This window comes from Seriola lalandi, unplaced genomic scaffold, assembly GCF_002814215.2.
Source record: "Seriola lalandi dorsalis isolate HSWRI2012SDOR001 ecotype SW California unplaced genomic scaffold, Sedor1 jcf7180002054933, whole genome shotgun sequence".
NCBI lineage: Eukaryota > Metazoa > Chordata > Actinopteri > Carangiformes > Carangidae > Seriola > Seriola lalandi.
The window spans coordinates 4,425,994-4,445,538 of record NW_019525485.1 but is presented as its reverse complement, the minus strand read 5'-3'; the positions used below and the strand labels follow the sequence as shown (position 1 = coordinate 4,445,538).

The 19,545-nt window shown below is 42.7% G+C and overlaps 1 protein-coding gene across 1 annotated transcript; it reads right to left on the bottom strand.

Moving 5' to 3' along the window:
* Positions 1–8,215: 8,215 nt before the first annotated feature.
* LOC111644446 (zona pellucida sperm-binding protein 3-like) lies at positions 8,216–13,394 on the bottom strand. The gene is made up of 11 exons (XM_023393330.2): positions 12,869–13,394; positions 12,665–12,767; positions 12,057–12,175; positions 11,864–11,982; positions 11,599–11,702; positions 10,737–10,914; positions 10,411–10,528; positions 9,402–9,493; positions 9,127–9,221; positions 8,520–8,651; positions 8,216–8,372 (listed from the first exon to the last, which is right to left on the bottom strand). The coding sequence occupies exons 1-11, from the start codon at positions 13,304–13,306 to the stop codon at positions 8,245–8,247; spliced, it is 1,626 nt and encodes a 541-aa protein (XP_023249098.1). The 5' UTR covers positions 13,307–13,394; the 3' UTR covers positions 8,216–8,244.
* Between the last annotated feature and the right edge of the window lie 6,151 nt (positions 13,395–19,545).

The window sequence follows — 19,545 nt, the reverse complement described above, 5'->3', positions numbered from 1 at the left end:
ACAGGGCTCTGACTCTTATTCTGCTAAACTGTCTGATTTTATTATGAAATGTTCTATATCACTGGTGCAAAAGCTTGTCGTCCAAAACGCCAATAATGGGTTGACTGCTCCATCTAGTGGCCACGGCTGGTGGACTGCAATGCACCTGGAAGTCTAATTTTCCAACCACAGAACATGACTGTGTTTTTAAATCAACTGTGATTAAAAAAAAAAAGAAAAAAGAAAAAGAGAATACACATAAATACAAGTGAATGTCACATATTTTCAAGAGCTGACAGGCCACACAACACACACCTCCCACACCGCCCCCCCCCCCCATCATTCTGGCAGATAATCGTACTTTTACTAATGTTCTGGAAACGACATGGTATCTTGCCCTTAGAGAAGCAGCTTCATGACCTTTAAATCAGCCACAGGAACGTACCTGACAAATGTAAATGTCACTAAAAGCAATCATCAGGCTCCGAGGCTCTATTGTTCTTCAGCAACCTAATCTACAGGGGGCAGTTTAATCTTAGAAAACTACAGCCTTTCTATTCCAACAAATTACTGCACTTTCTCCTGTCCTTAATAAGTACTTGTATTATATAGTCTATCGTTAATACCTACTAAGAGCAGAGGTTGAATAATAACAAGCATGAACACATCAATATATCGTGATAGTCGGTGTAAGATTCTACATAAGATTCATATCAGCAGACACACATTACAGTGTTGCTTCATCCTAACTAATGCTGTAGGGTTCGAGGGGTGTCTGGGGCAATATTGGTATTTGTGATTTTGTACAATAATATTGACTTTGCTTGACTTGACATTGAATCAGACTTATGCACACACACAGTCCTTATGGTGGAAGGTCATTTAAAGCTCACAAAAAGCACAATGCCAAACATTAAACACCATGAGCCCTCCCCAAAACCCTGCACCTCATCCATTTCATGGTGTGTAGCGTGTCCTACCACAGACTGCCACCGGAGTGCAGCAGTGCACAGGGAATAGCTTCCATCTTGCACAGTCACAGCAGAAAGAAGATGTGAGCAAAGCTTATACAGTCCTGTCCTGTTAACGTCCACTACTTAGAGAATGAGAAAAGCTGGATGACTCTGTAGGTCACAGATGTTATACCAGCACACATACACTCATATCATTCAACGTCTGCATTTGATTCAGCATGCCTCATAAGCCATGTGAATATCCCTTCTAGCACTTTACTGACTGCTGCTGGCTGCAGGTGGCAATGTTGCTCTGTGAGAAAAGCTGGACAACACGCCATACATCCTTCCTTTTGTGAGCCCTTTATTTATTTATTTATTTTGGCTTCTTTTGTTCTTTTGATGAATGAAAAAAAAACAGTATAATAGAGACTTTATAGAGGCACACATCATCAAAAAGCTAACAGCGGCTATTCCTGACAAACTGTTCTTGCCCTGTGTAGACTAGAGATCAGCAGTGAGATGTTGGAAATTAAGAATACATTTGTCATTGTCATGCATTCAGGCTCTTGTTATAGGGTTCATTAAGAAAACAAAATAAATCTAAGGCTCTCCAGTGCATGAAAACAGTATATTTGGCTTCTTGAAATTGGGTTACAGATAAAAAAAAATGTGGCCCCTGCCCACAGCAGCTACAGGTGTCAAAACAGACATGTAGGAAGGCAATGGTGTAGAGATGAGTAATGGCACATACATCTCTCAAACAGGTTTAAAGCAACGTGGAAAATCCTGTTTTCTTTCTTCCTAAGGTGGAAATTTCCGCAACACAGCGGATTTACCAACTGCTGAAAGATATAGGCCCCAGCGCCGAAGATAAGCAGGAAAGAGGGATCATGTATGGATGGTGTGGCGGGGACACACACGTCTCACGCACACGGAGGGAAATGACTCTCCGGGGATTGAAAACCAGGAGGATGGATTGGAGAGAAAAACAGGATTCTGTCTCTGTATGAGGCAAAGGCAAAACCAAAATAGAGGTGCTGACAGCTTCCTCCATCCAGACCCAGTGGGAGCGCTTATCCAGTTTTGCGTTATGAGATAAGAGGGGGATTTATTTATTCAGGTTGATAGCTCTGGCAAACTTTGAATGATAAAGGAGTGTGTTTGTATGCTGTGTGTTCATCCACTCTCGGCGTGCCAATCAGGATTAAAGGTCGTGGTCTGTAGGACAAATATGTATATATTAGAACCCATAAATGAGAGGTGTGGGTTTCTTCATTTTCTATTATCCCTTTGTCTGTGGTCTTGTTCCCCTTTCATGCACCTGAGAGCTGTGATCAAACATTGTTCAGCACATTCCCATTAAAGCACATGAAAAACACCCCAAGAAAAAAAAAAAAAATCCAGATCAAACACAAAGGCCAGAATATTTTCATCCATTGTCTACCGAAAAGACCCACATCTAAAGCAGGAATAAACGGAAGGGGGGGGCCTTTTGTTGTGGTTATCCTCCTGGTAGTTAAAAGGAAGGTGTTGGGTTCACTATGGGATGGATCTGATGTTATTTCAGTCAGAAAAGACATCTGTTCTGCACTAAGTCACATCCGTGTTAACTTCCCTGGTGCAGATGCTTCCCAGCGTGGTGATTTATGCGTCTCATGTGCTGGGTGTTTGGGTCGGAGAGGTTCTGTGTGGTGCTGTTGGCACAGCTGATGAGGAGCCATGGGAGCACAGGCCTCCAAGAAACACTTTATTTTCATTTTGGGAGCTGTTGCATTTGGCTCGTGTGACACGTCCACTCATGGTTAAGAGGAATGCTGTTTTGGAACAACTTAACTTGTGAGAAATGAAACCGCAGCTTTAAGAAATGGTTTCAGCAAATGAATCCTTCCAGAGCTCTCTGTATTTTTGCAATCTTCGGCTGTGAAAGGTCGTCCAGAGGTAGAAGACCGGGATTATGAGATCTGCAAGCAGGCTGCGGTTTTGTTATGAATAATATTCTGTATGCATTAAATCCTATGTTTATAACCCGGCTTATTATAACAAATCAGTGTATTTCAGGTATTATTTCAAAGCTTTTTTTCATGCAAAGTGAATCAGACTTGTTTTACTTTCTAGAGCATTAGCCCCACACCATAGAGAACCTTCTACTACTTACAGGATATATATAATACAGAAAGAGGCCCACGCCCACATGAAGGACTAGATAATATGGCTGCAAACAGTATCATGATGTTAAAGGGGAGCCAGTTTTACACATAATGGTCAGTTTACTGGTCATGAGCGATGATACTCTGGGAGCAGCTGAACAGTGTGTGTGGAGCAGCTTTGACAAGTATGACAGGATAGCCTTAATGACATCATTAGGGTGATTTTGACTTGGACACTACAAATTCACAACAGATAGACTTTCTTATTATTACTTTGCTCTGTTGACTTGACTCAAAGTCTCACTTATTAGCTTTTTCTATTGCACTGTCTTCACATGTCATGGTTTTTGACAGCAGATGGACCTTTTGTCACACTACTATTTCCAGAATTGGACTTTGGTCAATTCCTGACCTTGGAATAGTACGTTTAAAAAATCTTAATTCAAGGTCCACTTACGAGGTTTATCTGGAGCAAACTCAGGAGGCTGGTAACCAAACAAAGGACGGTCTGTCAGCTCCATAGGTGGTCTCACGAGACCCTTAGAACTTAGATGAAAAACAAATCTCACAATAGCATCGAGTGGAAAACAGTGGAGATCAGAGACAGTGCAACAGCCGCCATCAGGGATGTTTGGGGATGCAGTATAGTGGGGTGAAGGTGTGGCACTGCAGGTCAAACTGCTGCTTTCCTCTCTCCTCCTCCGGGAGCGTCCCCAGTGTCTCTTACAACAGGAAGAGACTGAAGGTCAAAGCACAGACCTATTGTCTTCCTGCCTGTGTGACAGACGCCTGTCTGTCTTATTTTACTATGTCTGTCTAACACACACACGTGTATAGAGAGGCGAGAAGAAAGATGGATTAAAAGTTCATGATAAAGGGATAAAGAAGTGAAAAGGGGGAAAAACAACATAAACATTAACTAAAACTCAATACAAAGAAAATTGCGGTTGTGTTTTATGTAACTTTAAGTTACGGCAAAAAAACTAACAAAGACTGTGGTCATGTTGTGGGGACAGGGACCGTCAACTGCCAGCACTGCCACTTGCATGAATAAAAATTCACAGTGATAATATTTGTTGCAGGACTCTTGAGTTGGCTTGCATTACATCATGCAGACATTTCTATTTCTCTGGTCAGACAGGGTAAGGCTACGTTCAGACAGACTCCTTATTTTCCCATGACATCGCTGCAGGTTCACCTGGCAGAAACGATTGGACCTTGGTCAAGTTTTGCCGTCATGCAATGAAACATTCACGTTAGCTGATCAAATACATACAAGCACATATGGATTACTTTGTATCATCCTACTGAGAATGCATTTCCAGAGTTGTGAAATTCTGTCTGGTTGTATTATAAGCCACCATGCAGAGTTCTGACACCTAATAAGCCTTCAGACTAATGGATGTATTAACCAAATTGGCCCTGTGCTTTTTGCTTTTAATACAGAGCTATTTTGGGTCTGAGGCTGATGTACAGCTATATACCTAAAGATTTATCTTGCAGTATTGCTTGTTAATCTAGAATTTGAATAATAAATCTGTGTTAAAATATGATTAAAAAACATAGAAACAGAGATGGACAGATAAGCAGTTCCACAGGCAAGAACCTAGTCAGCAAGAGGTGGTGGCACACAATCAGACAAGCAGACAGTTCTATAGCATTACAGCCACCGTCACTCCTCAGTCTATTATCTTGCCCCCATAAAGCCCTCAGCAGTACAACTTCACAGGCATTTCCTCCCTGTGAAAGACGCAAGTGGCCTCCTTGATAAGATAAACTGCAGAAAATAAAGACACGGCAAAGCGTAGCCTCTTTTAGCTTCTCCAGCCAAACAATTCAAACGTCTATTTTAGCAGATAAGGTCGCGCAGACAGACCGCCCCACCCCTGAAACCTCAGAGACACACTCTCGTCCCTTTGTGCCCTGATAAAGGAGACCAGTGGATGCATGTAATCAGCATATTATTGATAGTCTTAATGAGAAAGGCTCTGAGTCACTGAAGCCATTAGCTAGGATAAAAGAGGCTTAATTGTTTTGTGTGCGTGTGTGGGTGCACGTGTGCGTGCTTTATGGCGTGCACGTGTGTCTGGGCTAAGACCAGGCTAATTAAATCCATTTCCTTCGTTAGCAACTTTTTTCTCTATTAATTAAGAGGGTTAATTATGGGCCTGGACAGAGGTCACGTGCATGTTTGTGAGTATGTGCATTCCCCCAGAGCAGACACAGATGTATTATTACAATCTGTATCAGAGGCATATAATAACACAATGAGCATTCATGGCTTAAATTAAACAGCCTTTGATATTTATTCAAATTTAAAGGAGTGAATGTTTTATGTCAGATAGTATCTCTAGTAAATGATAGAGATGTCTGCCTCGAATTTCAAAGGTTTCCTGTAATAACACAGCACCGTCTCTTTGATAAAGGTCCCATATGTCTGTCTTTGTTAAAAGAAATAAATAAAAATGCTCATAAATCCACTCTCCAGTTGAAAATAACTGCAGTTTTCTTGTCTCGAGGAGGAATCCACATGTTGTGGTCCGTTGTCAAAGGCATCAACCAACAGGTCTGGTGTTAATACCAACTTCTGTCATCACCACCAGTGTGTGGTACAAGTGGACGTCTGCAGCATACCAATGGTGTGGAACAATATTCCCCAGCACGCTCCATCTACAGCAATAATATCGTTAAGGCTGCCAGACATGAGAGGACTCTCTCCCTGCCTGCCACTGGACACACACCATTACTTTTGATGGTCCATGTGTCTGTGTGTGTGCATGAGAGTAGAGGCGCACGTGTATGTGTGTTGGCTTGTGCCCTCGGGGTCACACATCCTGTCGGAGAAAATGGCTGATTCAGGACCCGGCCATTTTGCTTGTCAACTTGGGTCCATGCTGCCATAACCGTTAGACATCTGTGGGTGGGCGATCATCTCCACTACTATGATGATGATGATGATGATGATGATGATGATGATGATCCTCTGTGACCATAACAAGACATTAACACCTTTTCCACTCTATTGACTCTGTGTAAAGCTACAGGCGAGTTTTGTGTGGAAGAAGCAAAAGACACTTGTCTCAGCAGCCTGCATCTGAAAGTGTCTTCAGGTGTCCAGGTCCACCTCTGTGCCCGGTTGGTATCCTTTACTGTGAAGGAACCACACAACCGACATTATTACACAGTCACTGCCTTTCTGTATGTGATTCTGTATGTTTTTGTTCCCCCTCCTCAACTCTTCGCCTCCTGGACTTGTGAAATGTCCTGATGAAGCTTTAAAGGTGCACTGATCGATATTTTTTTATAACAACAAAAGGTCAAATATCAGTGTGTAATATTAAAGGGGATCCTAGCTGTGAGTAACCCACAGAGTATTATTATTGTTTTAGCATCTTTCAGCTCATTGTTTTGGTTTTTACAGTCTGCAACTTTACTGCTCTGGTTCAGTCTCACTGTTCCAGCTGCAGCAGATCAAAAGACCAAATAGCTAAAAGATAAAGTTAGCAACTAGCTGGTGGATGTAGGTAATGGAGCATTTAGCTGTTAAAGAGCCAGATATTTCCAGTCAGTGTTGGTGGAGAGCAACACAAACACTGCTAATGAATGCTAATGTTGCTCTGGATGTGTAAACAGGCAAAATGTTTGCTCACATGTTTGCTAAATGAACTTAAAGGTGTCAGTGTGAGCCAGTGTTAGCCAAAAAAGTTAAATATACTGCTGTAAACTGTCTAATGTGTTCAGCAGTGTGTGGAACAGCAAGAGCAAATAGTGCTTCCTTGCACTGTAAAAGTAGCACCTAGTGACCAATCTATTCTTGTTCCCTTCTCTCTGTCGTCCTTTATTCTTTTTCCAGTACCTGAAACCACAATAAGACCCTTTTTCCACATCCTCAATGACTCATTTTCGGGAGAGGCTTGTGGGTGTGTGTCTATCACTGTGCCTCTGAGTGTGTATGTTTGTCGCTGTCATGTGTCCTGCTGGTGCATCATTAGGTATGGCTTTTTATTAGCCTCTGGTGTGCCGGGGATGGGAGGGGGTCAGCATCACTCCGGCAGTAAACTAGCGCAGCCGCCAGCCCTGCACACGGGAACAAACACCCCATTAAACCAAGGCCTTCACATATTACTGTAATAAAAGCTCCTGCTCTCGCCTTTATGGGCTTTTTAATTATGTCTATCCGTCTTCCTGGGCTTGTGAGCAACAGTTCATGATGAGCCCCATTTCACGAATACTCCGCCACTGGTAGAAAGCTGGAGGGGGTGAATTAAAGGGAAGAGCCGAAAATGGCCTGAAGCTAAAATATGACTATTGTTACTGGGATGGTACTTTATGTTTTACCTCGCAGCATGGAGCCAATGGCACTACTTTACACTATTTCTCTTTGTTTTACATGTATATTAGTATAAAGATGGTAAAAATCTCATGCAGCTCAAGTGAATTACATGGCAGCTCTGTAGTAATGGTGTGTATTAAATTATCTCCCTGAGATTGGGGCGATGGCTGGACTAGCTGCAGGCTCCCTAAAAATTAACCATACAAATCATCCATGCATGAATTGAACATAAAGGCCATTTCAGGGTCATTTCAGACCTTGTACATGTTTGTGTACAGTACTTATTATTCACACTAATGTGTATATAATGGTCGCTCACCGGCCACCCCATCTGCCCCCCCCCCTTTAAATGTTCTATCAACAGCCCTGTACATTTTGCAAACCATATTTAGTGAGGTATTTCTTGCATCATGCCTCAAACAGTCTCTCAACAAACAGTCTGGTATTTAAGCATGCTGATTGATGGAGCAATATACACTGCCTCATTGTGTACATAGCCTGCATTTTATGACCAGGTCATTTTCTGCAAGGCTGGACACTACGACTTGACCGCTTTTAACCCTAGCACGCAAACACTTGGAGTGCAGTGCAGATGCACCTGAGCAACAGACTGTACAGATTCTACCAAACACAGCCATCTCCTGCAGAGAAATACTGTTAGTTTAACTCTGAAAACAACCCACAGAGGTCGAGTTTGAGGCTTTGAAATGGTTGATTTCAGCCTTAAAAAAAAAACAAAAACTATTAAAAAACAATATTAATTTTGCTTTGTGCAAAATGAGAGAGAAAGAAAAACAAGGCCTTGTACTAAATGTTTTATTGTCTTCAATCAGGTATAAACAGCGTGTCCAGTTGGCTTGCGTAGCCTGCTGCAAATGACAGCACCCATAAAAACTTGCAACACCACAGCCAGTGCTGCACCCACTCCACACAGCAGGGCTATCGATGGATAAGAGGCTGATGGAGAGGAGAGAGAGCAGAAGACAAACATTATCGGCCCTATTAGTCACAGTATTTAGCATTAGTGATTAAGAAACAGTGAATTTGAATGTATTTTCCAGTTATACTGTTACATGTGTGAAAAACCACCAGTGCACGTCTTACCTGCTTGAATCACTTCATGTGTCTGGAGCAGAGAGACCGGCTCTGGGGGAAACTCAGACACCTCCGTCAGCTCCTCCAGCAGGATGGGGCCCAGAGCAGCCGTCCCCTCCCACTGCAGATCTAGAGGAAGACCTTCCAAGTCCAACAGGGGGGAGGATAGCAGGGGGAAGAAAAATCTACTTAGTGCATTTAGTCAGCTGAGTCAACCATTCACGACACGACTGATTGGTTGGACAATTAAAGGGATTAACTCAAAATCAATCCTCCCAAGATGCATAAACAGCATGTGTGCCAACTGAAAGCAAGTAAGCTTGTCTAAACATGGGCGGAACCTCTGCTCATCTATTAGTGTGGGGGTGATTTAATTCACACTGGGTTCCTAAAAAAAAACCCACTTCTAATATAAAAAGGTGAGGTTTGCTAGATTAGGACCATGCAGGTCAGTTTGGCCTGATCACATAAAAGTACATTTTTTGTGATAGTCTTTTAATAACCGTAATGTAAGGGCTCCGTAGGGATGGTATCAAACCCCCCTCCGGCATGGGTTAGCATCAAATGTTGAGGATTCATGTTGTGTGTAATGTGATGTTGCTTCTGTAAACTGTACCAGCATCTGCTGCCAGGCTTCTTTTCCATCTCCGCTCACTGCAGCTGGTTTCACAGCAGCTACACACCTTATTGTCTCCACCTGATGCCACCCATCTGTCCAGAGCCAAAAAATGTATTCGGTTAAAGAGAGAGAGAGAGAGAGAGAGAGAGAGAGAGAGAGAGAGATAGAGAGAGGCTGAGCAAAGCTTTTCATAGCATTAAAGTCATGGTGATGCAGGAGGAAAAAAAAAAAAAAAAAAAAAAAAAAACACCCATCCATTTGTAGGAACTAACCTGTTCGCCTCACTCAGGAATGAACACGCTTTGCGTTGCGAGTCGACAGGAACAGAGACCGTTGTTGCTTTCAGATGGCACGTGATGTAGAGCTTTAAAGTTACATGCAGTATTAAACATGGATTACCACAATGCAAAATATTGCACAGGCTACATCTCTACAAATTTACATCAAGTTCCCCACATGCTAGCTTCACTAAACACACACTACCTTAAAATTACTGGATTCAAATATTTCAATTTCTATCTGAAACCTTACACATGCTAACATTGCTAGTATGTACAGTGTTCTGACTGTACTCAACAGGAACCCACCCAGTCTTACTGGAAGATGTAAATATTTCTGAGAGGGAATTTAAGCTCAATTATTTCACTTTGCATCCCATTACAGTCCATGTTGTACTGCTGAAACTATAGTGCATGATTATGTAAAACTTATATGTACATATATATGAGGCTTTTGTATTGTGCAATAACTACGTTTTGCACCGTACTCTTAAAAAGGCAATTAAAGTCACTGATGGATTTTTAAAGCAGTGATTTGCATTTAGAATTTATTTGGCTAAGATTCATCCAAAGCAGTAATGTACAGATGCACAAAAGGTTTTTCTGAGTTGACACTGGTTTATATTAAACGGCACAGCTCCATTTTAGCTTATTCAGTCCATCATAGTTACCGAGCTTAACGTTACCTAAGACTGCGTTCATTCCCTCAGTTGGAAAGTATTTGAACTCCTAAGCCTCCGAGGACAGTGTCACCATCAAATATCACTTATAAATGTATATATGACGTGCCAACTTAGCAAGTAAGAGACTAACAGAACACCAGGAAAAAAAAAAAAAAAAAAAAAAAAAAAAAAAAAAAAAAAAAGGTTAAAGAAACACCTTGACTGCTGCAAAACACACCAGATGGCTGAAATAGAAAATCTGCCTAAAAAGTCAAATGTCTACATGATCAGTAGTTTTATTAAAGTGTATAAAAAACACATCTCACACTCACTGTACTTACTGAATTCCTGTGATCTTGGTTGAACCTGAAGGCTTTCAGCAGGAAATGAAGTTTATCCTCTTGGCTCCTCTGCATGAAGTAAGACTTGGCTCCTGTCAGCTTAGCATCAGTTAAACACCTTATATGGCAAAACACAGGCACTGGGATCATATTCATAAACACATTCCATCTCTTTGCAGGACAATCAACGCTTGATATGTATTTTTCAAACATAACTCTTGATTATTATGACCGGCTGACTCTTTTAGACAAACACATCCACTTGACTGTTTATATGCAGTGTCTGTTTGCGGCCTGTTCAAGTACACTAATCCACAGCTTCTCACCCATGATTACTGATGAAGGGGTATCTGGGTTGGGAACTGGGGTCGGGGCTCACAGTGGCCACACAGCTGTCCACATAGACCCTCAGTGGAACGTGGTGACCCTGGAGGACCGCTGCCTCAATGTGCATCACGTCACTCAGGAAGTAAACACTGGAAGGCCTCTGCGACTGCCAGTCCTCTAATTAAATACAGAAGGGAAAAAATATAAGTGGAAAAGTAATGCCGGGGCCATCAATCTGATTAGATGATGCCCATGGGGGGGAAGAGAGGGTCAGCGCAGCAGCAGGGAATAGAATATAGGTACAGAAACAACAAGAGAAAAGGACTTTAAAGAAGGCAATAAATGGATTACATCATCATTAACCTGGGTAAGAAACGCAGATGAGGGTCTGTGCTTGCAAAAACTCGTTTAAAACTTCCATCATTTCCTTCATAACTTCATATAAGTCCATGCAAGTAAATCACAGGAGATGCGGTGAGCTTCTGCAAGGCTGACTTTTCAAGATGAGCGATTTGGTGCAGTCACCGTCTTGCCGTGTGTAGCTTGGAATTAATTAGAAGACATAATCAGCTGTTTATTGATCTCTTTATTGTGCAAGTGACCCTGCTGGGTCAGCTGCAGCCTGCAAGGCATGTAATTTCAGCTCATCACCATGCATCAAAAGTTTCACTCCTGTTTATCAAGTCGCTGTTTAGCATCTTTAACAGTCACGGCAAAGTCTGCGAGGCCTCGAGTGATTGCAATTACGCCCTTCGCTGGGGAAATTAGTCAAACCGCCTGCCGCAAATCAAAGTTTGTGTTTTTTTTTGGTTTTTTTTTTTCCAGAACATCAGCTCTAAGTTTTTTTTATGTGTCCCCCACCTGTCATGAGATGTAGGGAGAAGTGCAGCTGCTGCTCTGCTAGCATGTCTGAGGCGAACTGCTTCCAGGTAGGCCTCACGGCGCCGCTGCTCACATAATGCCTCCTGCGAGGACAATTACAGGAAGGACGGGCATTTCACTGGAGAGGGGCTCGTTGAGGGAGAAGAATATACACTTCATCGCAAAGATAGGCAAGAGTAGAGAGAGGATGACATTATAGAGAGGTAAACATTAGCAGGGTCTCTGCAGGGTTGCAGACCTTTACCTTTGATAGTGGCATTCAATTACCACCTCAGCTTGGTTGGTCTTGAAAATGAAGGTGTTGGCAATGGGTGTTGGAGAGTACATCAGGGAGAAGGAGTATATGAGGGCGTCTTCGGTCATCTAAAGAAAGCACACAGCAGTTACAGAGAACACCGAAAAAAAAATTGCTGGACATGAGGCAGAAAGCCACGCACCGTCATTGTGCTGCCGCAGCCCTGTAACTTTGTCTGGAAGTGCAGGATGTGGTCAGCGGCGTCTAGCGCAGCGCAGCCTCCTAAGGTCAGATCACTGGGACGGATCAACTGACCGTTTCCTAAGAACAAAGAGGAAAAGGCACAGCTTAAATCAAGACCATTACCCCAGGCCATTTCTTTTCCTGGTCCAGTCAATAACACTCACGGCAAGTGCAGGTTCAACTACAGGACAAATAAAAAGGTTTCTTAATGCGACGCTGTAGAGTCAGTATTTGAGTACCAAGAATGCCCCTTCTCGGAGTGAAGAAATAAGAGGAAACAGTATTGATAGCCGAGTCCATAGTCTGTGCCATTTGCAGTAATAAGCACTGAGTGTCCCATCTTCACCGTTCCATTCAATTTTCCAATTCGGGCCTCTAACCTGGCCCCGTCTTTTACTGACATCAGAGCAGAAGGCATGTTAAATGGACCCGTGCTGGTTCCACACAAAAAACACAAACACACACACACACACACACACACACACAAAAAACACAAACACACACACACACACACACACACACACACACACACACGATCTATTCAAACAAGTAACTAGCAGCCATTACCTAGGAAGTTCTGCTTGACCTCTATGGTGACTTCTCCTTCACCGCAGCGCACTGCCACACTGTCAGCTGGCACAGGCACCCGCTGCTCTATCTTCACCAGCACCTACAAAATCATTCACACTCATTTACACTGAAAATATTTGGTGGACAGATTGATGAGACTGTGTAGAAGTAATAGATTAAAAAAGAAAGGTTTCAAAGTACTTTGGATTCCTGCTTGACAGGAGGGTTCAGATCTGGGCCTTTTAACAACTCTGGAGCAAGGACAGTTTCCCTCGGATCCAGCTGCTCTGAGGTCAGCTTTCTGGCCTCTGATCTCTCAGGGTTTTGAAAAGTTTGCATGTGCTCCACGAGAGGCCGGGCCGGTTTCTGCTTGCTGACAGCTGGGCTCCTGAGCTGGTAGCTCCTGAGCCGGTAGCTGACAGGAAAGCGACGCGCATCACCTTGTCCTGTCCGGTTTGACTGATGGTCTGCGGTCTGCGGTGATCTCGGCAGCTGTAAGCTCACTGTCGCTTCCTCTTGTGGGATTTGTGTCAGAGTCTCATTGGTGCTGAAGTTAAACCAGTTTTGTGAGGCTACACAAAGATTCCCACATGAGAAGAGAAGCACAGATCCTAACAAAACTGCTTCTCTGAGCCCCATCACAACCTCTCACACAAAACCCTGAGTTTTGGTGCGTTCAGGAGGAACTGCTGCTATGATCTTTTGACCAAAACTCAGGAATGGGAACTTGGCACTGGCTCCACCTTCTCCTAATGACTTGATTGGAGTCCAGCCTGAAGGATTCAATCTTTCAACCTTCTCACTAAACAGAATTGCAGAGTAGATGACAGCTGTTTGGCTGCTGTTACAGTCTCTCAACTCGGCAAAGACTCATGTCATAAAGAAATTCATTTAATTTAAATAACCATGTCTACATTTCTTGTGTGGAAAACTATGGAAAGTGCAAAAAATGAATTCTTTAAATGTTTTTGAGGCAGACAATGCTGTCTGCCAAATCTCCACTTGTCACGATGCTAATGCACAAAGACATTTATAAACAGAAACCTGCTCGACCCTAACAGTGAGTGGCTTTCACTGCCCTCATGAGGCAAATCAATCAACACCCTCAGGGTTTTTTTTTTTTTTTTTTTTGTGCTGTGTGGACTTGAGTGTCGAGGCGATGCGGTCAACAGTCTGCAGAGCTCAGCAGAGTCACTCATAAAACTGAGATTAATGACCATCTTCTGTGAGACTTCACAAATGTCACCACCTCCAAATGCACGTGTGCGTGCGTGCGTGCGTGCGTTGTTTGCGTGACATGTTACAGGAAGCAAGGGGCGTGTCTTGAGCATATGGGTTGAGATGCCCTGTTTTTCTTTCACTTGACCTGGTATAAATCTTGCACTGGTGAGTATTCAGTAATGGCAGGTCTGTTTAACCTCTTAATCTCTTTACCACTTAAGTTTTTTTGTTACACATAGAAATAAAGTTTCTATTCTGCACTGCTCTCTTTAAATATTCTAAATGTGCTTATTCTACCACTGAAATCACAGTATATGATGCTTTTGACTGAAATGCACCAGATTTGTGTACTTTTCAAAATTCAGCCTGATATAATTACTTTTTTTTTTAAACTCTTGGATCTCCACTCGAATTAAAAGCTGGTGTTTTACCTTATTTTTCTTGCTGTCAACAAATTAAAAGAGCAAAGCCAACTGTGCAGAACATAAATACATCCATGCAGTACAAACTAGATACAAGAATTCAATCACTCCTTTCCAACTTGTCTGTTGAACTCAGCTCCAAGCCCTGAAAACTGTTTTATTCCTATAAAAATTTGAGTTACTTTAATAGGAAGTAATAGTGCATTTGTTAGGCACTATTTTCTCTGGCGGATTAGTACACGTCTGAGTATTTCCAGCAGCAGAATGGTGTATGTGGGACTGACTCAAAATAAACTACAGTGCCCGCGTTGATGGTAATGAAGGAACATGACACCCAGTGGAGCTGTATGACACACACACAGTATCATGATTTGGATACACAGAGCTTTTCATGGAATCTGTTGACAATAAAGAAAATATAAAATATTGGCAGGTTTATTCTTTAAAATGATGATGAATAAAATAAATAAAAGAAAGCCATTATGGGAATACTTTATGTAAAACTCTCTGATTAAATTTAATATGGAGAAATGGTGACTTTGCTCTTCGTTTCAATTATTCTTTCTTTTAAATTTCTTTTAATGATATTCCCATCCATTAGTCATTGTACAGGCATATACCCTAAAAACAACAAAAAAATCAATGTTTCTCATCATTTACAGCCGTACTTGTTGAACTTTTTTCCAGTAAGAACATATGGATAAAAACAATAATGAGATTTCATTGAAAGAAACTCCCGTTCTAAACTCTAAATGGGTTTTTTAAAGTCACTTCCCCTTGATTCAGACACACTAATCTGGGTTGACCTACAGGAATACATTACAGCTCTTCCTCTGTCAGGATCTCCCTGCAGACTCCCCAACAGAGAGGCTGCTATTGTCAGGAACTGGCTTTTATCTTCTGCTGATCAGCTGCAAAACAAAGAGAAGAGGTGTGTGTATATGCGTGTGTGTTAGTTCAGAGGGCTGGAGTGAAATCAGTCAATCCCTGCCAGTTAGGCCCCCCTCTGCTGCCGATCTCTAACTTGGTTAGTGGCCTCTAATTTGGCCCCCAGAGGGCCCTAATGCGGCCCCAATGGGGGTTTCTGAAAGGGGCCTGGCAGCTTCTACCTCTGCTCCCTCACACACACACACACACACACACACACACACACACACACTGCTGCCACTCCCATCAGCTTCTGTTTCCAATAATCCAGGGATAGGAGGATGTAGGTAAATACACAGATCCTCTATTTAAACAATAAACACACACATCCTCACACACACACACACTCATCCCACATCCACCAGATGGAAAATTGACAACCGGGATGGGCACACCGACGACACAGATGCTCAGTGACAGCAACACACACACAAATACACACACACACGTCCCTCATCAGGTTTTGCTGACAGCACAAAGTCACGGGGAAAAAGAGCTCCATTTGGCCCTCACCGCACTGCACCATACGGATTACAGTTATGGAGGCTCATTAAAAACATGTAGTGGGAGATGGATTAGTTATAGCCTGCTGTTGTGGTGGGCGAGCAGCGTTCAAGATCAGCGGATTTCTATGCGTTTTGTCAGCGTTCACACAGCACTGAATAGATTTGCGTGGGACAGGGAGATATTTCTGAGGGAAATTTTGCCTTCCAACATGTACTGGCATGTGTTTTTAGAAGCTGGCATCAGTTGTGGTGCCACTGCTTAGAACTATCTTGGTATGTTGGCAATTTTTTAAAAGAGAGCAAATGTGTGGATCCGTCAGGAGGGTGAAGTTGAAGATGAAATATGGGTTAGCAAAACGAGTGAGGCAGGAGAATAATAAGTGTCAGAGCGAGAAGAGAAAGTGAGAAGGTCTTAAAGAAGGAGCAAGTCATGTGAGGGGAGGGAAGGGAAAGTGCAAACAAAGGAGGGGAAGAAGAAAAATATGGTTGGGGTCAGTGAACCTCCGGGTGAGGGATAACAGACAGCAGCCTGGCTGGTTGCTCGGCCCGTCCCGGTGGGAGCAACATGAAATAACAGCACGCCGTGGCTCTGATTCACGGCCCATCAGCAGCCATTTCCAACACATCTCCACACAAGGACACACATTCTGTTTTCACACACTCGCGGGGACACGGACACACACACCCAGGAACATGCAGTAACACACACACAAGCGCAGGCACCGGCTCACATACAAAGGAAATTCAGACACACACTCATGCAGAGAGGTAATGGACTGTTATTAAAGACATGCATCACACCACGTCACCTACTGACCACACACAAAGCCACACACACTCACACACACACACATCTGCACATTGCTCACACAGAAACACCGATGGGATAATGATCCCCTGGCAATAACAGCTGTATCATTTAGCGAAAAGCCACAGTGGCATGGCGAGTGTGACGGTGACACACTCCTACTCTGGAGTTTTGACATGAGCTAGAAGCTTTCCCAGGCTGCTCCTGCTCCGCACACGGCTGACCTCATTTTTTATCACTACATCCATGACATTTCTCATGAAGGGATCGTTGTCTCGCTCAATAGCCTGCGAGTGGCCTTTGTCACGGTATAAAGGTCTTCAGCACCGGTTGATTGACAGGTGTCATAGAGGGACAATGCAGCGGCAGGAGAATCAGGAGCTGACCTTTAGCCTCCTACTCCGCCCTACATCCTGGGCTCCAAAGTTTCTCTCAAGGGATTTACTTTTCATTTTCCCTGCTATCTGATCTGATCTCTCTCCTGTAGTAGAGCTGATGATATTTAGTTTATTGGTTGTGTACCTTCTTAAATTTAGTTTAATTGTGCAATTAGGAAGCACTTAGATGATGAATCGTAACAGTAAAGAGTTTAAATCTGACCATCTTTTATCACATGACCAGAATATCACAATTAAGTTAAACCTTGTGTGGTGAGGTGACAAATTAAAAGAGACATAGGTGCACCAAAATATTTTAATGGTTTATCTTAGTGGCAGAACTAAATATAGACATTTAGTATCGGTATGTGTCTCTGTGCATGTGTGTAAGTGTGTGGTGTAGAGGAATGTGGAGGAGCAAGGTGTAAAGGTGTAATTTTCTAGCCATGGTGCAAAATCAGAATACAAAGAGTGTGTCTTTACATCGTCTTTAAAGCCCCCCCCCCACTCAGAAACGTGTTATGATTATTGTTACTTCTAGCTTCACTGTGCATAATTACATTTGTGCAGAGTTTGACGCTAGGAGGCTGTTTTCACAGTCATCTGCTGAGTTTCTCTGTGCTCACCTTAAATCTCAGTTTGACATGCGTAAACATTGAGCAGGATTTTGTGACATCACAGTTTATCTGGAGGCCAGTCGTGGTCCGATACGCAGCTAACACAAGTGCGTTGTAGAAACCTGGAACCTCCCGTGCACATACAGGAGGAACTGACCTTTCAGAAAGATAGGAGATGTCTTGTGTCCAGTAGGGAAACTTTTACATATTCATAGACTCTGGATTTTTCAAAGAGGGAGAATTTATTTTTTATTTTTTATGTGCCTTTAAAAAAGGTGGATCTTTAATATTCAGCATTCAGGATGATACACCTGACTCCTGACCACAACATGAACACTTTAAAGGAGCTATTTGTAAGTTTTGCTATTGCTACATAGCTGAAAGTAGCATTAATAGCTGTTTACTTACTAGTCTAGAAGAAACAGTGAATATCAAAGTTCATTCCTTTAATCGCCAAGAGCTATCTCCAGCGTTGCAAAACATCACTAGTGTTGACTCCTGTTTTTCTTCTATTTCTATCTTCTTTTCTTCTGCGTGGAAGTGGAGCTTTGGAGCTATGAGGAGGTGACTGCACATCACAGTACTAGTTATGTAGCTGTAGAAAACTATCAGCGTTTAGCATGCTGAACATTAGAATCATAACATCATAGATTTTCACATGGATTTCCACGCAGTATAATCCAGGTTTCTATGGGTGTTTTTACACACTTTTGAAATTCAACATGTTTTTGATGTTTAATGCTTTTTTGCAAACCAGTGAATCTGACTATACTTAATGAAGGAGTGAACCTAGTCAGATTTCCTTTAAAATATCCAGTTTGACATCCATTCCATTCTAAAGCCTTTTCAGAGGGGAATCTGAAGTGTTATACATTTGCATAATGTGCAGCATCTTTGCACATGTCAACTTCTTCCGGATGGAGTTTCCCACTCACCTCAGATTGCCTGTTTATTAATTATGCTTCTTCCATATGACCTTTGGGTTCCTCTCTTTCCAATGGGGGAGATGACAGGAAACAAATGATCTGAGCACATTAACATACCATATGGTGGATGCTTTTAACCAAAGTGCTTCACAGTGCCACATGAACGTGGGTGGCCCCACTGGGAATCAAATGGTGTTACTTCCATGCTCCACTCGTGACCTCACTGACACTGTTTTATTCCAGAGTTTATATCCTCACAGTGTGTTTTAAACGATGAGGCTCCCATTGTAGAAAAGGACATAAATGGTGTGTTTGTGCGAATGAGGGTGACGTGAAAACCTGTCTTCCTTATGTGGGCATATAATATGTTGCAGACACACACACACACACACACACACACACACACACACACACATAAAAGTCTATTCTCTCTCTCTCTCCCGAATCTTTCTCAGTTATGCTGCAATTCAAGCCTTTTGTTTAATAAACAATTTGTCAGTGATGTATCGAACGCCAGCTCTAATTTGATTGTCTGTGAAATGTGTATGGAGGTGGCTGCCTGCTCTCCCTCTCTCTGGCTCTCTGTCTGCAGAACCAACAGTGATATTCTACCCTTTCTCTCCCCTGCAGGTGTGTGTGTGTGTGTGTGTGTGTGTGTGTGTGTGTGTGTGTTTGTGCCAGCAATGGGGATGCGTGTGTGTCCGCATGCATTTGTGTGTGTGTGTGTGCAGGGATGAGGATGGAAGAGCAATCCTTAAGGGTTTGCAATTACATCTAAACGGCATAATCAGACATGATGGATGGCTGTTGCCTTTTCCACAATGTCTAGACCTCAGCTCCACCAGCACAACAAGGTTATAGAGAGAGTGGGAAATGATGAAAGATTTGATAGTTTTGTTCTGCTTCAGTCCGATCAGAGTCACTTTTCCCCGCTGAAGTCCCCCTCTGGTGACCTCAGCAACATTTGGACATTTTCATCACAGACAAATCAACTAGTTTTCTGGGCAAAATGGGCTGAATAACTTATTTCTGCCATTTCACAGCAAATGGAGAGAGGTTTCGGTGAAATTGAAT